Below are 17,800 nucleotides of genomic sequence, written 5' to 3'. Positions count from 1 at the left end.
TTCATAGTCCAAATAAATATCCACCTTTGAGTCTAATCACACATTTGAAATGCAAATCATACCGCTAGAACAGTGGAAAGAAGAAAAAGTCCCCATCCAAAGCCGTTAACATCTAGTGAAACTATCTTCCAATCGCGTCGCCAACGTTTGTTGCTCCAGCAGCCCAAAGTTCCAAACGGTGAAATTCGATTCCTACCGGTCGGTCGTCGGTCGTTCAAAGTTCAGTAAACTTCGGCGGAGCCGCTTTCCGAACTCTCGGAGCGCGCGCGCGGCGGAGTGGCGACCAGACGGGACAACATCTCGCGCAGAAAGCCGATCCCACAGTCCGGCGTGCACGTTGGATGTAAACAACATCAACCTGTTCCGGGAGCGATTCCCTGCCAGCTAACTCTTCAACCTTCCGCCGTGTTCCGTGCCGCCGTCGCCGCTTACCCGTGGCCGTGCGGCCTCCGACCAACCGACCGACCGGTACCCGATCCTCTCGGATTGCCTGGAGTTTTCGCATGCTCTCGGTGACTGACCAGGCAGAGGCCGGTCTTCTTATCGGCCATGCCGTGTGTCGTCCGTCCAGGAGGCTTTTGAATGAGAAGAAGCGAGCGAAAATACGACATCGAAAAAATCGTTACTAAAAACTGGAATAACTGGCTAGGAAGGAAATATAAAACGTTCCCTGCACTGCGCGTTGCAGAGCAGCGATGTTGTTATTTTTGTGTAGTTTTGCAAGATTTTTTTATCTTTCCCACTTGTTCTGCTGCACGTCAAGTTTTGTCCTGCGGACCTGCTGTGCCTGACGCTCCATGGATTCCTGTCCTTCTCCGTTCGGTGCGCGTCGTCGCACCGATCGTCGTCGTCATCATCATCATCGGCGGAGCAATGTTGTTATTTTGTTTTCCTAAAAGGAGGAAAATAATAAACATAATAAGTGCTTTCTTTGGGCTCTTTCCCCTCCCGAAGTCGTTGCACCAGTCACTTTCCCTACGAAGTCGAAGCTGATGAAACAATTTATATGTGACTTCGGCCTCTGCTCTGCTCTGTTCTGCTCCAGTAATAAGAAAGAGTCTCGAAGATCTGTTGGCCGACCTGCTTGCCTGCCTACCTGGCTGCCACGTGACGTGAGCGGGAGCTGTCAAGTGCGCGACGGCCTCAAATTGATAGGTTTACGCAAATTGTACGGTTGATCCACGCATTGCCGTTCTCTTGCTTAGGTGGATTGGTTCAGGGAAGAGGTTTTTTGCCTCCTCTGCTGATGATCTTAAAGTAGAGTGATCCAGTACCTACAGAGTGAGAGTTTAAAGATACACTGAACTTTCGTGAGAATCGAATGACGTGGTTTGCCTTTAGTTTTTTTTGAAAAGTAATTCAGGACCATTTCCTTTGTTGCAATTATGGAACAGATCGACCATTGCTGCAATTAGCTTACTGCTGCTGGTCTGCATGAACCTAAAGCATTATTGGCACATTTTCGACATGCAGTGGCACGAATAGCAATCAGCCACAACTATATGGGTCTGGTTTCGGTACACACACAACACTCACACGTCATCATTATTGGTACCGCACGGAAACAACAAGCTACCAGTTAACAACAGTTGGATCGAACGGTACAATTCAAACTCAAATGACCGCGCTGCCGGCGGCTAACGTACAAACGGGTATAGTTTTCGCTAGAGGCATTCCCAGCAACAACGGCAGCGTGACCAAATCAGATAAACAGTTGACACATTCTCGTTCCGTAGTCCACCCAGCACAGCCCAGCCCGTCACCGTGGTCCGCCGCGTTCCGTTCCGTTCGATCCACGCAGTCAAACGCGCACAAACCGGTGTGTGACATTTCATGTACCAACCAACCTAGTAGATATCGTGTGCCCATGCCGATCGAACTCCGCGCCGTCGAACGTCCGGTGTCACGAAACGCAAATTTTCCGGCTTTAGAGGGTTAGCTAAAATTAACCATATCCATATTACTGTTTTAATGTTTAATAAATAGGCTTTCGGCTTTCAGCGGTAATGACCGGTCGGCTCGAGCGAGGTGCAATCCGTGAGTGCTGTGGGGCAAATACATAACAAAACTGTTGAACAAGGTTGCGATTTGACATTGTAAGACATTTGGCTCAAAAAAGTTACAGGAAGATTGTTCGTAGGTAAACGACTTTTAAATTTTTTTTATCTGAATGTGAAACTTCTAGCAACGATCTTCTAATTGACGCCTCATTATTCTAGGGGATGGAACTGAGCCTCTGTTTAACATCAATTGACATTCGCCCTTCAGTTATCGCAATGGCGCCAAAGCCAAAGAAGCGCAATCGTAATATCCAAAATACACACAAGACGTTTTTTTAAACAATTTGTTTTTTCGATTATTAAAAAAGGAGCAACTTGGGGACCGTTCATTTATTACACCATGCATTACTGGGTGGTCCAACACATTGCACGTAGTTTGTAAATGGTTGCACCGTTCTTGAGTAATCGTAAAAAACAAACCGTGTTAAAAAAGACCTTAGTATAGTTGCAGTTAGCGTAGTAGACGAGTTAGCGATATTGTTAAAAGTGGCCTATTCAACCGTCTCCAATGTAACAAAAGACTTGGGGAAAAGTTTATCGACACCCAGGAAGCTTGGATCGTAGAAAATCGAAAGCTTAAAACCACACCGATGACAAGAATAGTACCAGTGTGTTGAAGCGAAACTAAAACCTTTCCGTGCGAGATGTCACACACAAGCTAAGAGTGTCCAACCGCGCATGCGGCTAAAAACCGACCCAGTCAGTGGACTTTAAAAAAGGAGTGCCTCCAAATTGCGACGATCACCAAAACAAGACGGCCAAACACGATCCCGGAAGCTGTACAGGACGATACTGATGAAGTTGGATTGCGCGGTGATGCACGACAAAGCGCACGTCAACGCAGACTTCAAACAGTTTCTTGAGCAGCAGTTTTATATGGTAACTGAAGGAAGTGCACCCGCCCCAGTAAACCACAAATCGTATAATAATGTGTGAAAATCATCTTAAATATCGCGAAACAAACTCGAAATCGTACATAAAGCTTAATAAAGCGCACCTCAGTTTACATTTATTCGTACAAAATAATAGTAACTGATTCACATACGATTTTCGTCACAGAATTGTATAGCATTATGGAACTAATCATGTTGAGTCGGATTTTATCGTATACAAGTACTTATGAATGTGAATGGTTTTCATATAATTTGCAGTACGTATATCGCCTCCAAAACAGTACGCATATGCTGGTTTCGTGCACCTAATGCGATTTTTTTAGATATATATATATATATATATATATATATATATATATATATATCTCGGTACATATATCATATTTATTACTTTGATATACGTACGAAAATGTTTGCTGGGGCGTAACGCAGTATGGAAGAAGATACGCTAGTAGTACACCGTCGTATATCACGTTCCAGAGCGAAGGACCCAGGGTAGAGCCTTTAGAGGCTTCCACTGTGATCCTGATCGACCTTTGTCCCTTATTAGTCTCGTAGAGAAGCAATTGGTTCCCGAAATAACTGAAAATCCTAGTCAAATAATCAGGAGTTCTCATTCAAGTGTGGGGATTCTGCACAAATCTTCAGAGACTCAAATTCTCATTCCATGCGTTTTTAACGTCTTTCGTTATCACTGCACAGTGTCAATTTACTCTACGCTTCTGCTTGGATGCCCTATCGTCACTTTCGATCACGCGAATGCGAATGACATCCTCACTCCCTTGCCGATACCCGAACTGCCTCTCTAAAAGTTCATGAACATACCAGACATTTCGTCAGCCTGTTGAGGACGATCGAATCTGTCCAGTAATAACTCAAGTGCGTCCAGCAGCCATACTGGTCTATACGATGCATGGAGGATCCATGAATTTCCTTGACTTTGGCAACAGCACTAGCTTCTGAACTTTTCTTTGACATTTCTGCAAAACAAAGACCATTGTCTAGGCATTTTCCGAGCTGCCGCTTTCAGAGCTTGGTTGGGGATCCCTTCTAAACCGGGTGCTTTCTTCGCCTTCGGTTTTACCTTTTTTTACAACTACTCCTAATTCTTCGTTTGACACCTGCGTTCGTTCAGTGTCTTCGCCTTCTATCTCGCCATACGGCGTTCCGTGATACGTCATCCTTGTCCGAATTTTCATCAGCACGTTTCCAGCTTCTGTCCCAGATCGCTCTCTATAGTAAACGTACTCAGCTTTCTACATTCGTGCTGCTGCTGTGCTATTTAAGTTGTCACCAAGGATCTTTTCAACCTGTTCTATGAACGCTTATGACTATTCTGTGCCCTCAGCATCGCTATCGCACTAGTCACCCTTGCGCTTATGAGCAGCTCGGATTCCGCTGGAGGCTTCGTACAGCGTGAAGTCGTATAGCTCATTGACCTTCACGATAATTGCCAGGCAAACACCTTTCTTGGGTCAGTCTACTTCTGTGGTTCTTCGTTAGTACTGTGTGTGACTTGGAGCCAAGTTAAAAAATGACGATCTCAGCGGCTTTTCCCTCCTTGCAAATGCGCAAAATTTTCATTATGATCCTGTTATGCGGGCTGTCATCGATAGCACTGGGTTTTGTAAGGAAATACCAGGCGGGCTTCATTAGAGCCCGCGCAGTTACGGATCAGATGTTTACCACCCGACAGATCTTGCAGAAATCTTCACATCTTTATTGATTTCAAAGCACCATACGATGCACTCGATCGAGGCCAGCTATGGCAGGTAATGCACGAACACGGTTTTCCGGATAAACTGACCAAACTGATCAGAACGGGCTGGTACCGAATGGCCGAAACACAAATGGCCGAATCACGAATGGCCGAATTTCTACAACAGTCACAGAAGGCCAAATTATGAAAGGCCGAATCACGAATGGTCGAATTTTTTCGGAATGCCTAAATAACTATTCAATACAAACATAAATTGGCATGCAGTTAACTAATAACTTTAATCAAACATAAAACAAAATAAGCAACACAACTATTTACCTATAGGGTATAGATGATTGAAAGTTCTTTCTTCCCCTAAGCGCAAATGCGAGACCTATTTACCGTGTCAGTAGCAAATGTTTCCTAGATGATTCAGGGCGAGACGACCGCAGGCCGCGAGAGTGCGCCGGTGACCCGTCGTCAGAAGCGCCAGCCACTGCGGTGTGCAGCCTCCTCGCAGAAACCACTGTTTACTGTCTAGTAGGGATTATGTCTTAATTAAGTCCGAACGGGCGGCAGCGAGTAAGGACAACGTGTACCCAACGTTTGTGCAGGTTGAAGGCCATCAATATTTTCGACCAAATATATGAAGTTCGGCCATTCGTGTTTCGGCGTTTTGTGTTTCGGCCATTAGGTATATTATGCCATTTATTATTTCGGCCATTTGTGTTATTATTATTATTATTTATTCATTTCAATTTCAACCGACACGTGGTCTGAATGAAGCAGGCTGGGAAAAGCCACCTAGAGTTGCACAAACTATGCATTCTCTAGGTGGCGCAAAAACCCAATATCTTTTCTTGTGCACAATATACATAAAACATAAATACAATACAAATCATAATAACATAAATCAAGTGTCAAAAATTAAAATTCTTCCTTCGACGGTTATATTCAGTTGCCAAATGACGGATCGGTTCGTGCAAGCCGTAGTTGGTGCGGTGTGTTCCCACATGTAAAAACTGTTGGTGTCGTTGAGGTCGCAGTGGGCAGTGTAGCAGGAGTGATGAGAGAATAGCAAAAACTGTCGTATTTCCCCACTAGTATTTTGTGTGTCGTATTAGTATTAGTGTTTCGGCCATTTGTGTTTCGGCCATTCGTAGGTAATCCGATCAGAACTACATTGGATCGAGTGATGTATTTCAATAAATATATTGTATTTATTTATTTACATTAATCGGGGACACTTTCGCATCCCTCTTGCATGCTATTCAACATTGCTCTTGATGGGGTGATCCGACGAAAACGGAGTCAAGGAGGATGGGGTAAACATAAGTGCGTCGAAGCCCAAAGACATGAAAGAAAAGTCTCAAAAAACCAATCACGTGCCTCCCACGGACGGTTACTGTTGACGGCGGCGAACTAGAAGTGACAGATGAGTTCGTGTATTTGGGATCGCTAGTGACTACGGACAACAACACTAGTAAGGAGTTCCAGCGGCGCATTTAAGCGGAAAATCGGGCCTACTTTGCCTTTTGCAAAACGTTACGATCAAAAAGCACGCCACCTTGCGAAGAACTTGAAGCCGTGACACTGCTCACGGAGGACATACGCGCCCTTGCCGCAGGTACTACGGACAATATTTGGTGGATTATATTGCGACATTTGCCCCTATTTAGACTACCCCGATTTACACAATTAACACAGTTGAATCTCGCACACGATTTCGCTCAAGGAAAATGAAGTGAAAAAGAAGGGCAAGAAGGAAAAAGAAGTCAAACTCATAAGTTGATTAAACTAAAAGCCACTGTAGTGTCAAATTAACAGTACAAGATGCGGTATGCTTCATTTAATGATTATCACAGTAGTCTAAATAGTCATAAAAGGGACAATAAACTGAAAGCGGAGAGTGGCAGAGACGTGTGAATCACGAGCTACAGAAACTGTTTGGAGAGATTCTCATCGTCATCTGGCGAAAGTCAGTAGGCAACGGTGGGCCGGACACTTCGTAAGGATGCCGGACGACAATGCGATGAAAACAGTTCTCTGCACCAGCTCCAGAAACAGGGAGGCTTAACGTGCAAAGATGGCTCGACCAAGTCGAAAGTAATTGGCGACTCCCTGCCCCCTGGAGGGGACCTGGTACCCCAGGCACCCCTTCTAGCTACGCCAATGATCGGCACTGAACCTACTACCAACCACACTTAAGATGATGAGTTTCGAACGTACTCGGAGGCCTGCTATGCATAACCAGATCGAAAGCAGCTGTGAGGCAGTGTGTGTGTGTGTGTGTGTGTGTGTGTGTGTGTGTGTGTGTGTGTGTGTGTGTGTGTGTGTGTGTGTGTGTGTGTGTGTGTGTGTGTGTGTGTGTGTGTGTGTGTGTGTGTGTGTGTGTGTGTGTGTGTGTGTGTGTGTGTGTGTGTGTGTGTGTGTGTGTGTGTGTGTGTGTGTGTGTGTGTGTGTGTGTGTGTGTGTGTGTGTGTGTGTGTGTGTGTGTGTGTGTGTGTGTGTGTGTGTGTGTGTGTGTGTGTGCGTGTGTGTGTGTGTATGTGTGTGTGTGTGTGTGTGTGTGTGTGTGTGTGTGTGTGTGTGTGTGTGTGTGTGTGTGTATGGTATGTACCCGTTTGACGTACCATACCACTTTAGGTAGCTCTCCACGTCTCTACCGACATCTGAGGCTGATGATTTTGGTATTTTGGAAGCCTCCGACCACCCCACCGCCAGCGAAAAACAGTCCTCCCGGGCCTGCATGTGGGTGTACGAAACGGGGTTCCCAAAATTCCACACCAGGCAACACCAGTGCAACAACTTCTATGACAATTCTTTTGATGACGAATTCTTTTGAATGAAGTCCCCGTTTCCAGCTCTGTGTCGGACTCGCAACAGAACTCCAATACTCCAATGCCGATTTACTACCAAAACGTGCGCGGATTTCAAACCAAAAACAATTACCTTTTTATTGCTGTAGCTCAGTCGAACTTTGATCTTATCGTTGTAACAGAAACCTCGTTTGACGCGAAGATTCACAACTATTCGGGAGTGCATTCTCCGTCTTTAGATGCCATCGTAACCTGCAGATGAGCAGAAACTTCCCTTGGTGGTGGTGTGTTGATCGCGATCTCTAATAAGCTGAGTTGCTCCATCGACCCATCCCCGAAACACTTTTTACCCCCTACCGTAAGCACGACGTGTGTATTCTCATCTAACGTCGAATAACCTAGCGCTGCTGGGTCATTCTTGCCAAATACTTGTCAATAACCCAGCCAAACAACTTTGCCCGATTACGGAGGCGGTCGAACCTATCATCATACTCGATCACCCCGCTCTTGACGTTACATTTAGTTTACCGATCCCTGTCATGTTCCTCCATGGGGAAACGCACTTCTCCGTTGATTGACACGTTCAAGATCCTCTGCTCAGCGCCCATTTCATAGATTATGCTGCCAAGACAGCAAGCGAAACTTTAAACGCGCTTGTGCGATTTTTAAGCGTACAACTCTCTTCTGTATAAACAGTATACTGTACGAATGGAAGAATACCTTCGCAGACATCCGAAGAAGTTGTGGTTATTTGTCAACGCTAAGAAAAACGAAGTACCCCGTACAAAGTGCATTCTGTACAAGACGCTTATTAGACCGGTTGTTCTCTACGGGCATGAAACATGGACAATGCTCGAGGAGGACCTGTGAGTACTCGGAGTTCTCGAACGACGAGTGCTAAGAACGATCTTCGGCGGCGTACAGGCAAACGGAGTATGAAGGCGGAGGATGAACCATGAACTAGCACAGCTCTATGGCGAACCCAGCATCCGGAAGGTGGCTCAAGCTGGACGGATACGATGGACAGGGCAAGTTGCAAGAATGCCGGACAACTACCCTGCAGAGATGGTGTTCGCCTCAAATCCGGTAGGAACAAGACGACCAGGAGCGCAGCGAACAAGATGGTTAGACCAGATGGAGCGAGATCTGGCGGGGAGTACTCGGTGTCCGAGGAATTGGAGAGCGGTAGCCCTCAACCGAGTTACATGGAGAAACTTTGTTCAACAGGCTTTGTCTTAGGACGGCAAGCCACCTAAGTAAGTAAAGTGAAGAAAAATGAAGACGACCTGCCTGTAGATCTGTTTCTGGGCGATCGTAAAGCCAACTTTGCTCGCGATAAATATAACCTCTTTGCTACATACTTCAATCGCTTTTAATCGTTTTCTTGCTTCCTTGGAAACAATTGCCTCTGCTGTTAGAAACCTCATCTCACCTAACGAATTCATCAACTTCAACTTTTTCGAGTAACGGAGATTGTTGAAACTGCATCGGAAAATTAAAATATTCGTTAGTGGCCGGATCTAACGGTATTTTATCGTGCATCCTGAAAAAATTGTTCTACCATTCTCGCTTCACCTCTTTCACTATTGTTCAATGCTTCAATCCAGCAGTGTAAGTTCCCTATTCTATGGAAAGAATCAGTAATGTTTCCTGTAGGTACATAAGAAGGGTGATAAGCGGAACGTTCGAGGGATTGCATCATTATGCTTCAGCTTTAAAATGATCGAGATAATCGTGAACGACGCTTTTTTCGCTAACTGTCAACACTACATTTCCCCAGACCAGTATGGATTTTTTTCCCAAAACGATCAGTCTCCACGAATCTCGTCGATAACGTCTTGTTGTGTCTGCGCAACATGAATGAACGGATGCAAATAGATGCAGTGATACATGGACCTGAAAGCAGCGTTTGATGGCGTGGATCATGGTATCCTCCTTGCTAGGCTGGAGAAGCTGGCAGTTTCAGCACCCTTCTGCTAGTGGCTTCACTAGTACTTAACATACCATTGGCTAAGTGTGCAGATCGGGTCCGAGCTTTCTAACTCGTTCTGCAATGGTTTATCACAGGAGAGCAACTTTGGACCACCACTCTTTTCTCTTTTTATAAATGAATTGTCAACTCTTCTACCACCTAACTGTCGGTCTTTCTATGCAGGTGATGTAAATATCTCCCAGGTAATTAAAATGCACTCAACTGCATTGAACTGCAACGCCCTGTGGACAAATTTAAAGATTGGTGCTCGACTAAAATGCCTACCGTCAGTGTTTCAAAGTGCTTCGCCATCTACTTTCACCGTATAAGTAAGCCTATAGCTACTAGCTACTACATGGTAGGACATTTGTTACAACGCGTCTTTCACATTCGTTATCTTGGTGTCGTCCTGGATTGTACACTAACTTTCCGTATCACTACAACGGCATTATCAACAGATCCTATAAGCACTCGGATTTCTTTTTGAAATTGCAAAGGAGTTCCGTGACCCATAGTGTTTTCGACCATGCACTATTCATTTATAAGCAGGGATGGTTCGATCACTTTGACCCATTTTTCATGTAAAATTGGCCGCTTTATCCGAAAATGTGGTCAGAAAAAATTAAAGTAGGATAGTTTTTGAGATATGCATTAAAGTTGAAATTTTGCTTAAAGAAAGAAAGTACTTACACATAAATACAAATTTTTCCAGCTGCGGTACTCCAATTTCAAATCTCTTTTATCCATATTAAAGAGGAGCAAATTTGCTATCGATTAGTTGAACTTCATTTTTCTGTAAGAATAATAGTATACTGTAGATACTTGAGAATTTGTTCACAACAAAACAAAAAAGAACGCATTTTTTTAAATAATTTCAACTTTATCAATGGTTTTAGATAAGATTAACGCACTTCAAAAATTTCATTTCTTGTGAGTCTTAAAGGCCGATAGAAAACAAAGAAATCACGGGGTTAATGATAATAATCGGTTGAAAATTGTAGAAGTTATAACCATTTTACAACTCTCATATAATGGACTATCTTGTTACAGAAAATTGCTTTATTTAATTAATGCCATTGCGCACCTAACTTGATTAATCTTTCTTATAGCATATTTTCTCAGCTTTCCGATGGTGGTCTTCAAATTGAAATCGGTTGGGGGGATCATGGCAAAAACGGCGATTTTTTGATAAAATCCAACATGGCGGCCAAATCCTAGATGGCCGCCAATTTTTTTTCACTTTATTCATAAGCCCTATCTCCTTTCTTTACATAACCGTGTCGTTTGTAGTTTGTTTCCTAGCAAATTTTGGAAATATCTCAATAATTATATGAAAATTGTGAACCTTTCTACAAATAACTGGTTGTTTTATTCAGTCAATGCCATTGCACACCTAATTTTATGAATGTTGTGTTTATTGTATAATTGTTTTATTTAATTAATGCCATTGCACACCTAACATGATTAATCGTTCTTGTAGCATTATTCCTCAGCTTTCCAGTGGTGGTCTAAAAATGAAAATCGGTTGGGGGGCTCATGATGAAAACGGCGATTTTTTGATAAAATCCAATATGACGACCAAATCTAATATGACCGCCAAAAAAATTTTTACTCCATTTGAAAGCCCTGTTCTACTTCTTTACAGAACCGGGCCATTTGTTAGTTGTTTCATGGCAAATTTATGAAATATCACATAATATAGATCTCAAGGTTTGCTCAAAATTCAACTTTTTTTGAACCGGTTAGGCCCCTTGGCGAATTAGGGGTCCACTATTTCGAGGTATCAAAAGTGTTTGTCTTATTTATTAACCATTTTCAACCAATTAAGCGCAAAAAATCCAATATTTGAGGGCCTCGTGTCAGTAGTGGCCTCGTTTCAGCGAGAATTACTCATATACTGTATATATCCCATAGTGTATCCCATAGAATAATTAATAAATTTTAAGCAATCACCGTTGGTTTGTAGCATATGCGCATTAAATTTTATCGAGCATCTTGATATAAACAAAATAAAATCAACGCGTCAAGTCTAATATTCTTCACAATAGCAGCAATAAATCTGCTTGGTCAGGATGTTACCGTTTTAATAGCTTTATACCTTGGTAGCTCGTGACCTAGGACCGGCAGTACTGGAGGACAATAATTTGTTCGGTGCGGGATCGCTAACGGAACGTCGTCTATAAAATCAAAAGTAAGTAAGTACTCTAAACGGATGTTTCGGAGTAGGGAGTATGAACCGGCGCTCTACAGGATAGTATAAAGTTCATTTTGATTGACCACGAAATAAAATGGATAACTATTGCGTAGTTCATTAAGCAAATGTCTAGTTTTATTTCATCTTGCTACTTATGACGTTAAAAAACCCACTGCTAATTGAAATATATCTCCAGGAAAATGGTATCATAATTTACCAGCTCATTTTTCATTAAAGACCAACCTAATGTGGTTTTATTAAAACTAGTTGCATAAAAATCAATTAAAAATCAGTGGTGATAGAGTCATATGTGTAACTGAACGTACCTTCCGTTATTTTTTATATCGGGGACGAAAAGTGAATGTTTTATGTGCGAATTATTCACCAAGTGAATGTTTTGTGAATTCCATAATAGCAGAATTAAACGGATTTTTTCTGTTACTTATTTGTTGTAATGGCTTCTTTCCGTCATCGCTGAGGAAATGATAAAACTTAATGTTGTAAAAATGAATTCAGTCCATCTGTGTTGAGAGTTGCTACAGTTGATACTAATAAGTTCTGCGAATTGTTACTCTCGATCCTTGATTGGCCGGATACAATTTTGCACCACTGCACTCAGTGGTGCAGCAGGCAGCTCTGCTCAGACCGATTACAGCCACAGAAATGAATACGTTGTAGCCAGCAACATGCCAGCATTATGCGTGCTGCACTCTGTTGCCTGTTTCTTCTTCCTCGGAAAGGCACTGTATCCAAAGTGCGAGAGCCAGACGAAGAGGCAAGGTGGCTTTCCCTGTCATTTGACTGAAACGAGGTAATACACTCTATTATTTTATTGGACCAGGCTTTCTGTCCTATCGCGGTAGGATCGGTTGAGAATGCTACTTTAGCTGATTGTGTTGGCTGGTCGTCGGTGATACCGGTCGTACCGTAATCAGCATGATGCGATTACATCTGATGGGAACGACCGGTTTGAAGTTTCATTGCCCCATGGAATGGAGGCAAAAATTATCCTTGGTCGATCTTACATGTTTTTTAATCTGCATAAACCTAAAAAAAGTGATCTACAATTTGTATTCCTGATTGATACAGTCAATTTAATTTCTCGAAATTGGACTAATTAAATTAAATTTTTAATGGCCCTACTATCGAAACGAACAAATATTTCATGTTCATCATGTTCGCACCCGGCACCCTATTATAGCGAGGAGACAGATATCTGTACAATAAAAAAATGCTTCTCTGACCATTCTGCTGGTTATGATACACATAGTCTTCAATTAACCCTCCTAAGACGGCGGCCGTTAAAAAAACTGTCGTTTTTTAGAGATCATCAAGAAGGCTAATAGTGATTATTGACTCCGGGGAGGGAGACGAACCCCGTGGAAGTGACACTTTAACTGCTAGCGCGGCCCCCAAACGAACGATGCGTTGCTCATTTTAGCGGGCAGCAAGATCACTCAAAACTTTTCAGCAAACAAGCAGAAGATGCTTCCTAAACAACATTTTTCAATTAGACGCGATTAAGCTTTGGTCGGCCGGTCGGCTTGGAGGCGATAGGTACCTTTGTGAGTACATCGTAACCGATGACGGATGGTGACGTTTTACTCTTTACTCTCGACCACTTGATCCGAGGGGGACCCTCTTTAACGAGACCGTTAACAACGTACGGTGGTAACAAGTGGAAAACTAACACTCTCTTCTAAGACTGGTCAAGAGTCCATTTCGGTCGGTCGGTGAAGTACTGCCTTCGCCGGGCTAGCAAGCAACCGAGAAGCAAAGCTCTTTAAACGAATGCACGGGACAAGAGTGCGTTGAATAGTTATCCGAAGAATTATTGGTGAAGTGATAGGCAATTTGAAACAGCGGTCATAATTTTCTAACCTAGCGGTTCATCGTAACAGGGAGGGGTTCTCCCATGAACAACGGACGTAGTAAAAATGGGTAAAAATTGAAAAAAAAGACAAATGGCCAAATTAAGGATAGGTAAAGGTGATAAAAGAAAATTGAAATTTTTATTACAAATTCACGGTGCTCCTCTGAGCCAAATTTGGAGCAAACTTTTGAATTATGTTAATTTTAAAGAGCAGATTGCCAATATAAATTAAATTAAAATCTTCAATAATATTTCCAGAACTTATTTGAGTCTTCCTTTACATTTATATACTAACTAGTTGAGCCCGAATCTTACGGTCCGGAAAATATAAATGTCTGTTCAGAATTCAGAAAACTGCGGATACATTCCGCTGACCAGTGTTTGCGAAGATGTTTGATCTTTGTATTAGTTTTTTGATTTCTTATATTGCATAATATAGCTCTAAGATGTTGTACATAAAAGAGTCATAGCCGGAAACTGAAACAAATGGTTTTTATGGTCGTTTTGAATATTATCTAACTGAATAAAAACTTTATCTCCACTGTGCTGATACTATAGGCGGGCAATATGGCTGATTTGTGTGAATGGCTCAGAACCGTCTATTGTCTGCCGCAAACCGATTCATATGGTCGGTGTCAGACAGAACCAAGTGGCAAAATTTCTGGCTTCGAGAAAAACGCATTCAAAGTTTGCTGCATTCGAAATCATCTTCTAACTCTGGCTGTTTGCAACATTTATGTAGCCTGATTAGAGTAAAATGTTGCTTAGAAAACTCTCGATCGTTTGATATCATAAACTCATTTTTTTAAATTTTGCGATTTGGTCCGGTCTGATTTAACACCGACCATATGATATCGCGACAAGCAAAAGAGTTGAGCAGGCGAGTTGAGCAGGCGAGTCGAGAAGTCAAATCACGCAATCGAGTCAAGCAGTTAGGTCGAGCAGTCGAGTCTAACAGTCAAGTCGAGCAGTCAAATCGAGCAGTCTAGTCGAGCAGTTAAATCAAGCTGTTCAGTTAAGCAGTCCGGCCGAGCAGTTAAGTCGAGCTGTCGAATCAAACAGTTAAGTCAAACAGTTAAGTCGAGCAGTCGAGTTGAGTTGCTAAGTCCAGCAGTCTAGTCGAGCTGTTGAATCAAGCTGTCAGTTGAGTCGAGCAATCAAATCGAGTAGTCCAGTCGAGCAGTTAAATCGAGCAATCGGGCTGAGCAGTTGAGTCGAGCAGCCAATACGAATAGTCCAATCGAGTAGTTGAGTAGTTGAGTCAAGTCCATTCGAGAAGTCGAGTCGAGCAGTTGAATCGAGTAGTGCAGTCGAGCAGTGGAATCAAGCAGTTGAATCGAGCAGTTGAGTCGAGCGTCGAATCGAACATTCAAGTCGAGTAAAGTCCAGTCAAGCAGTCCAGTCGTGCAGTCGAATCGAACAGTACTGTCGAGCAGTTCAATCGTGCAGTTAAGTCGAGCAGTCGGGTCGAGAAGAAAGTCAAGCTAATCTTCATTTATATAAAAATGGATGTCTGTCTGTCTGTCTGTCTGTCTGTCTGTCTGTCTGATAATATGTTTCATTGATATTTTTCGGTGAAATAAAACCCTTCTTTTCTCGATCTGCGTAACGTTTCTGGCTACTATGCTTCGCCTATCGTCAGACGCCTGGAAAATTTTATTTTTAGTCAACTAATTACAAATTACTAATTACTAATTACAAATTTTAAACACATTTTTCTTTTCACAAATTTACATTACAAAAAACAAATAAAAAGCTTACATTTTCGTCAGTCTATTTTCTTAGCACATTGTTAATGCTGCGTCCGCTGCCGACGAGTAACCATTGCCTGCTTGTTTTGTTCACACTGCCGTAGCTTAGTGACCAGACCGTTATACATTGCATTGAATGTTCCACATTCACGCTGTAGGTTTACTGTTTTTTCTTCCCCCAGTATCTTTATGTGGAACATCTCCGCGGTTTCTCTGCTCTCCTGGTTCTCGACTCTTTCTAGTATGCGTGTACTATCAAAGTCGAACATGTGTCCGCTCTGGATAGTGTGCTGTGCTAGTCCGGATTTTGCTTCCTTTTTCTTTGCGTCGTTCTTATGTTCAGCTATTCTCGTCTCCAACCGTCTTCCCGTTTGTCCAATGTACACTTTGCCGTCATCTGTACCACATGGTATAGAGTACACTACATTTTTCTGTTTACTTGGTGGGATCGGGTCTTTCAGCTTACTAAACACACGATGCTTGATCTTATCTAGTGGTTTGAAAGCTAGCTCTATATTATGTTTCCTTAGGATTTTGTGCAGTTTCTCACTCAGACCCGGTATATACGCAGAAGATGCTAATAACCAAAGCTGACAAAGGCAACAAAACGGTAGTCCTGTCTGCAAACGAATACAAGGAAAAGATGCAAAATCTTATCGATGATGAAAATACATACAAAAAGCTAAAGGGGGATCCAACAACAAAAATAATTAAAAAAATCGGCGTGATAGTAGATGCATGGAGTGATAAAAAGTACATTGAACCTAAGGTACACAGAAAACTAAAAGTGACTAGCTGCAACCCACCACGGATCTACGGACTGCCGAAAATACATAAACAAGATAGACCTATGCGACCAGTAGTATCAACAATCGGGTCAGCTACGTACAACTTGACACAATTTTTGGCAGAAATCCTAGGAAAAATCGTTGGAAAAACCACTTTCCACGTACGAAATAGTTTCGAGTTTGCAGAGGAAATCACAGGGACGCAGATTGCTGAAGGTGCTGTACTCTTTTCGCTGGATGTAACGTCGCTGTACACAAACATTCCAATCGAAGATGCAATCATTTGTATCAATGAAAGATGGAACGAAATTGGGAAACATACCAACATCGATCAAGGCAGCTTCATAGCGGCAGTCAGGCTCGTATTAGATTCAACCTTCTTCGTCTACCAAGGTATTACATACTCTCAATGTTTCGGGGTCCCAATGGGTTCACCTTTATCACCTGTAATTGCAAACCTGGTAATGGAAAAACTGGAACAACACTGCATAGCTGAATTAGAGAAGAAAAACATCAATCTAACAACATACCGCCGGTACGTGGACGACTGCTTCTGTGTGGCTACTGAGGAACAAATCAACGAAATACTGGCGACATTCAACAGTTTTCACAACAGGCTGCAAAACAGGCTGCAATTCACCATAGAAATGGAGGCGAATAAAAGCATAAAATTCCTGGACATGATGCTGACTAGAAACAACGGTAAGCTAGAAAAGTCATGGTTGCCGAAACAAGTCGATGGCAAATATCTCGACTTCCACTCGCAAAGCCCGTACGCACACAAATGCAATACGGCAATAGCGCTAATCGATCGAGCGATTAAATTATCGGATCCAAAAAATCGGCCATGCGCCATTAAAACGGTAAAAGGCATATTAAACATTAACCATTATCCCGAGTGGTTTGTACAAAAAATACTAAAAGCTAGAGTTCACAAGTTTTATAACACGCTCGAAATTACTAAGCAAACAGAAGAAAACACTAAGTTTGCATCTTCTGCGTATATACCGGGTCTGAGTGAGAAACTGCACAAAATCCTAAGGAAACATAATATAGAGCTAGCTTTCAAACCACTAGATAAGATCAAGCATCGTGTGTTTAGTAAGCTGAAAGACCCGATCCCACCAAGTAAACAGAAAAATGTAGTGTACTCTATACCATGTGGTACAGATGACGGCAAAGTGTACATTGGACAAACGGGAAGACGGTTGGAGACGAGAATAGCTGAACATAAGAACGACGCAAAGAAAAAGGAAGCAAAATCCGGACTAGCACAGCACACTATCCAGAGCGGACACATGTTCGACTTTGATAGTACACGCATACTAGAAAGAGTCGAGAACCAGGAGAGCAGAGAAACCGCGGAGATGTTCCACATAAAGATACTGGGGGAAGAAAAAACAGTAAACCTACAGCGTGAATGTGGAACATTCAATGCAATGTATAACGGTCTGGTCACTAAGCTACGGCAGTGTGAACAAAACAAGCAGGCAATGGTTACTCGTCGGCAGCGGACGCAGCATTAACAATGTGCTAAGAAAATAGACTGACGAAAATGTAAGCTTTTTATTTGTTTTTTGTAATGTAAATTTGTGAAAAGAAAAATGTGTTTAAAATTTGTAATTAGTAATTAGTAATTTGTAATTAGTTGACTAAAAATAAAATTTTCCAGGCGTCTGACGATAGGCGAAGCATAGTAGCCAGAAACGTTACGCAGATCGAGAAAAGAAGGGTTTTATTTCACCGAAAAA

The 17,800-nt window shown here is 42.5% G+C and overlaps 1 protein-coding gene across 1 annotated transcript; it reads left to right on the top strand.

Annotated features, from left to right (window-relative positions):
• The first annotated feature begins 16,474 nt into the window (after nt 1-16,474).
• On the top strand, nt 16,475-17,575 carry LOC128736553 (uncharacterized). The gene has a single exon (XM_053831037.1). It carries the CDS (start codon nt 16,475-16,477, stop codon nt 17,573-17,575), a length of 1,101 nt encoding a protein of 366 aa, XP_053687012.1.
• The last annotated feature ends 225 nt before the right edge of the window (nt 17,576-17,800 follow it).

The sequence above is a fragment of the Sabethes cyaneus genome, chromosome 2, assembly GCF_943734655.1.
Source record: "Sabethes cyaneus chromosome 2, idSabCyanKW18_F2, whole genome shotgun sequence".
Lineage (NCBI taxonomy): Eukaryota > Metazoa > Arthropoda > Insecta > Diptera > Culicidae > Sabethes > Sabethes cyaneus.
This window is presented reverse-complemented; position numbering and strand designations above follow the sequence as displayed.

Excerpts from the sequence above, each read along its gene's own strand:
- LOC128736553 (XM_053831037.1), top strand. The coding sequence starts at position 16,475 with ATGGGTTCACCTTTATCACCTGTAATTGCAAACCTGGTAATGGAAAAA.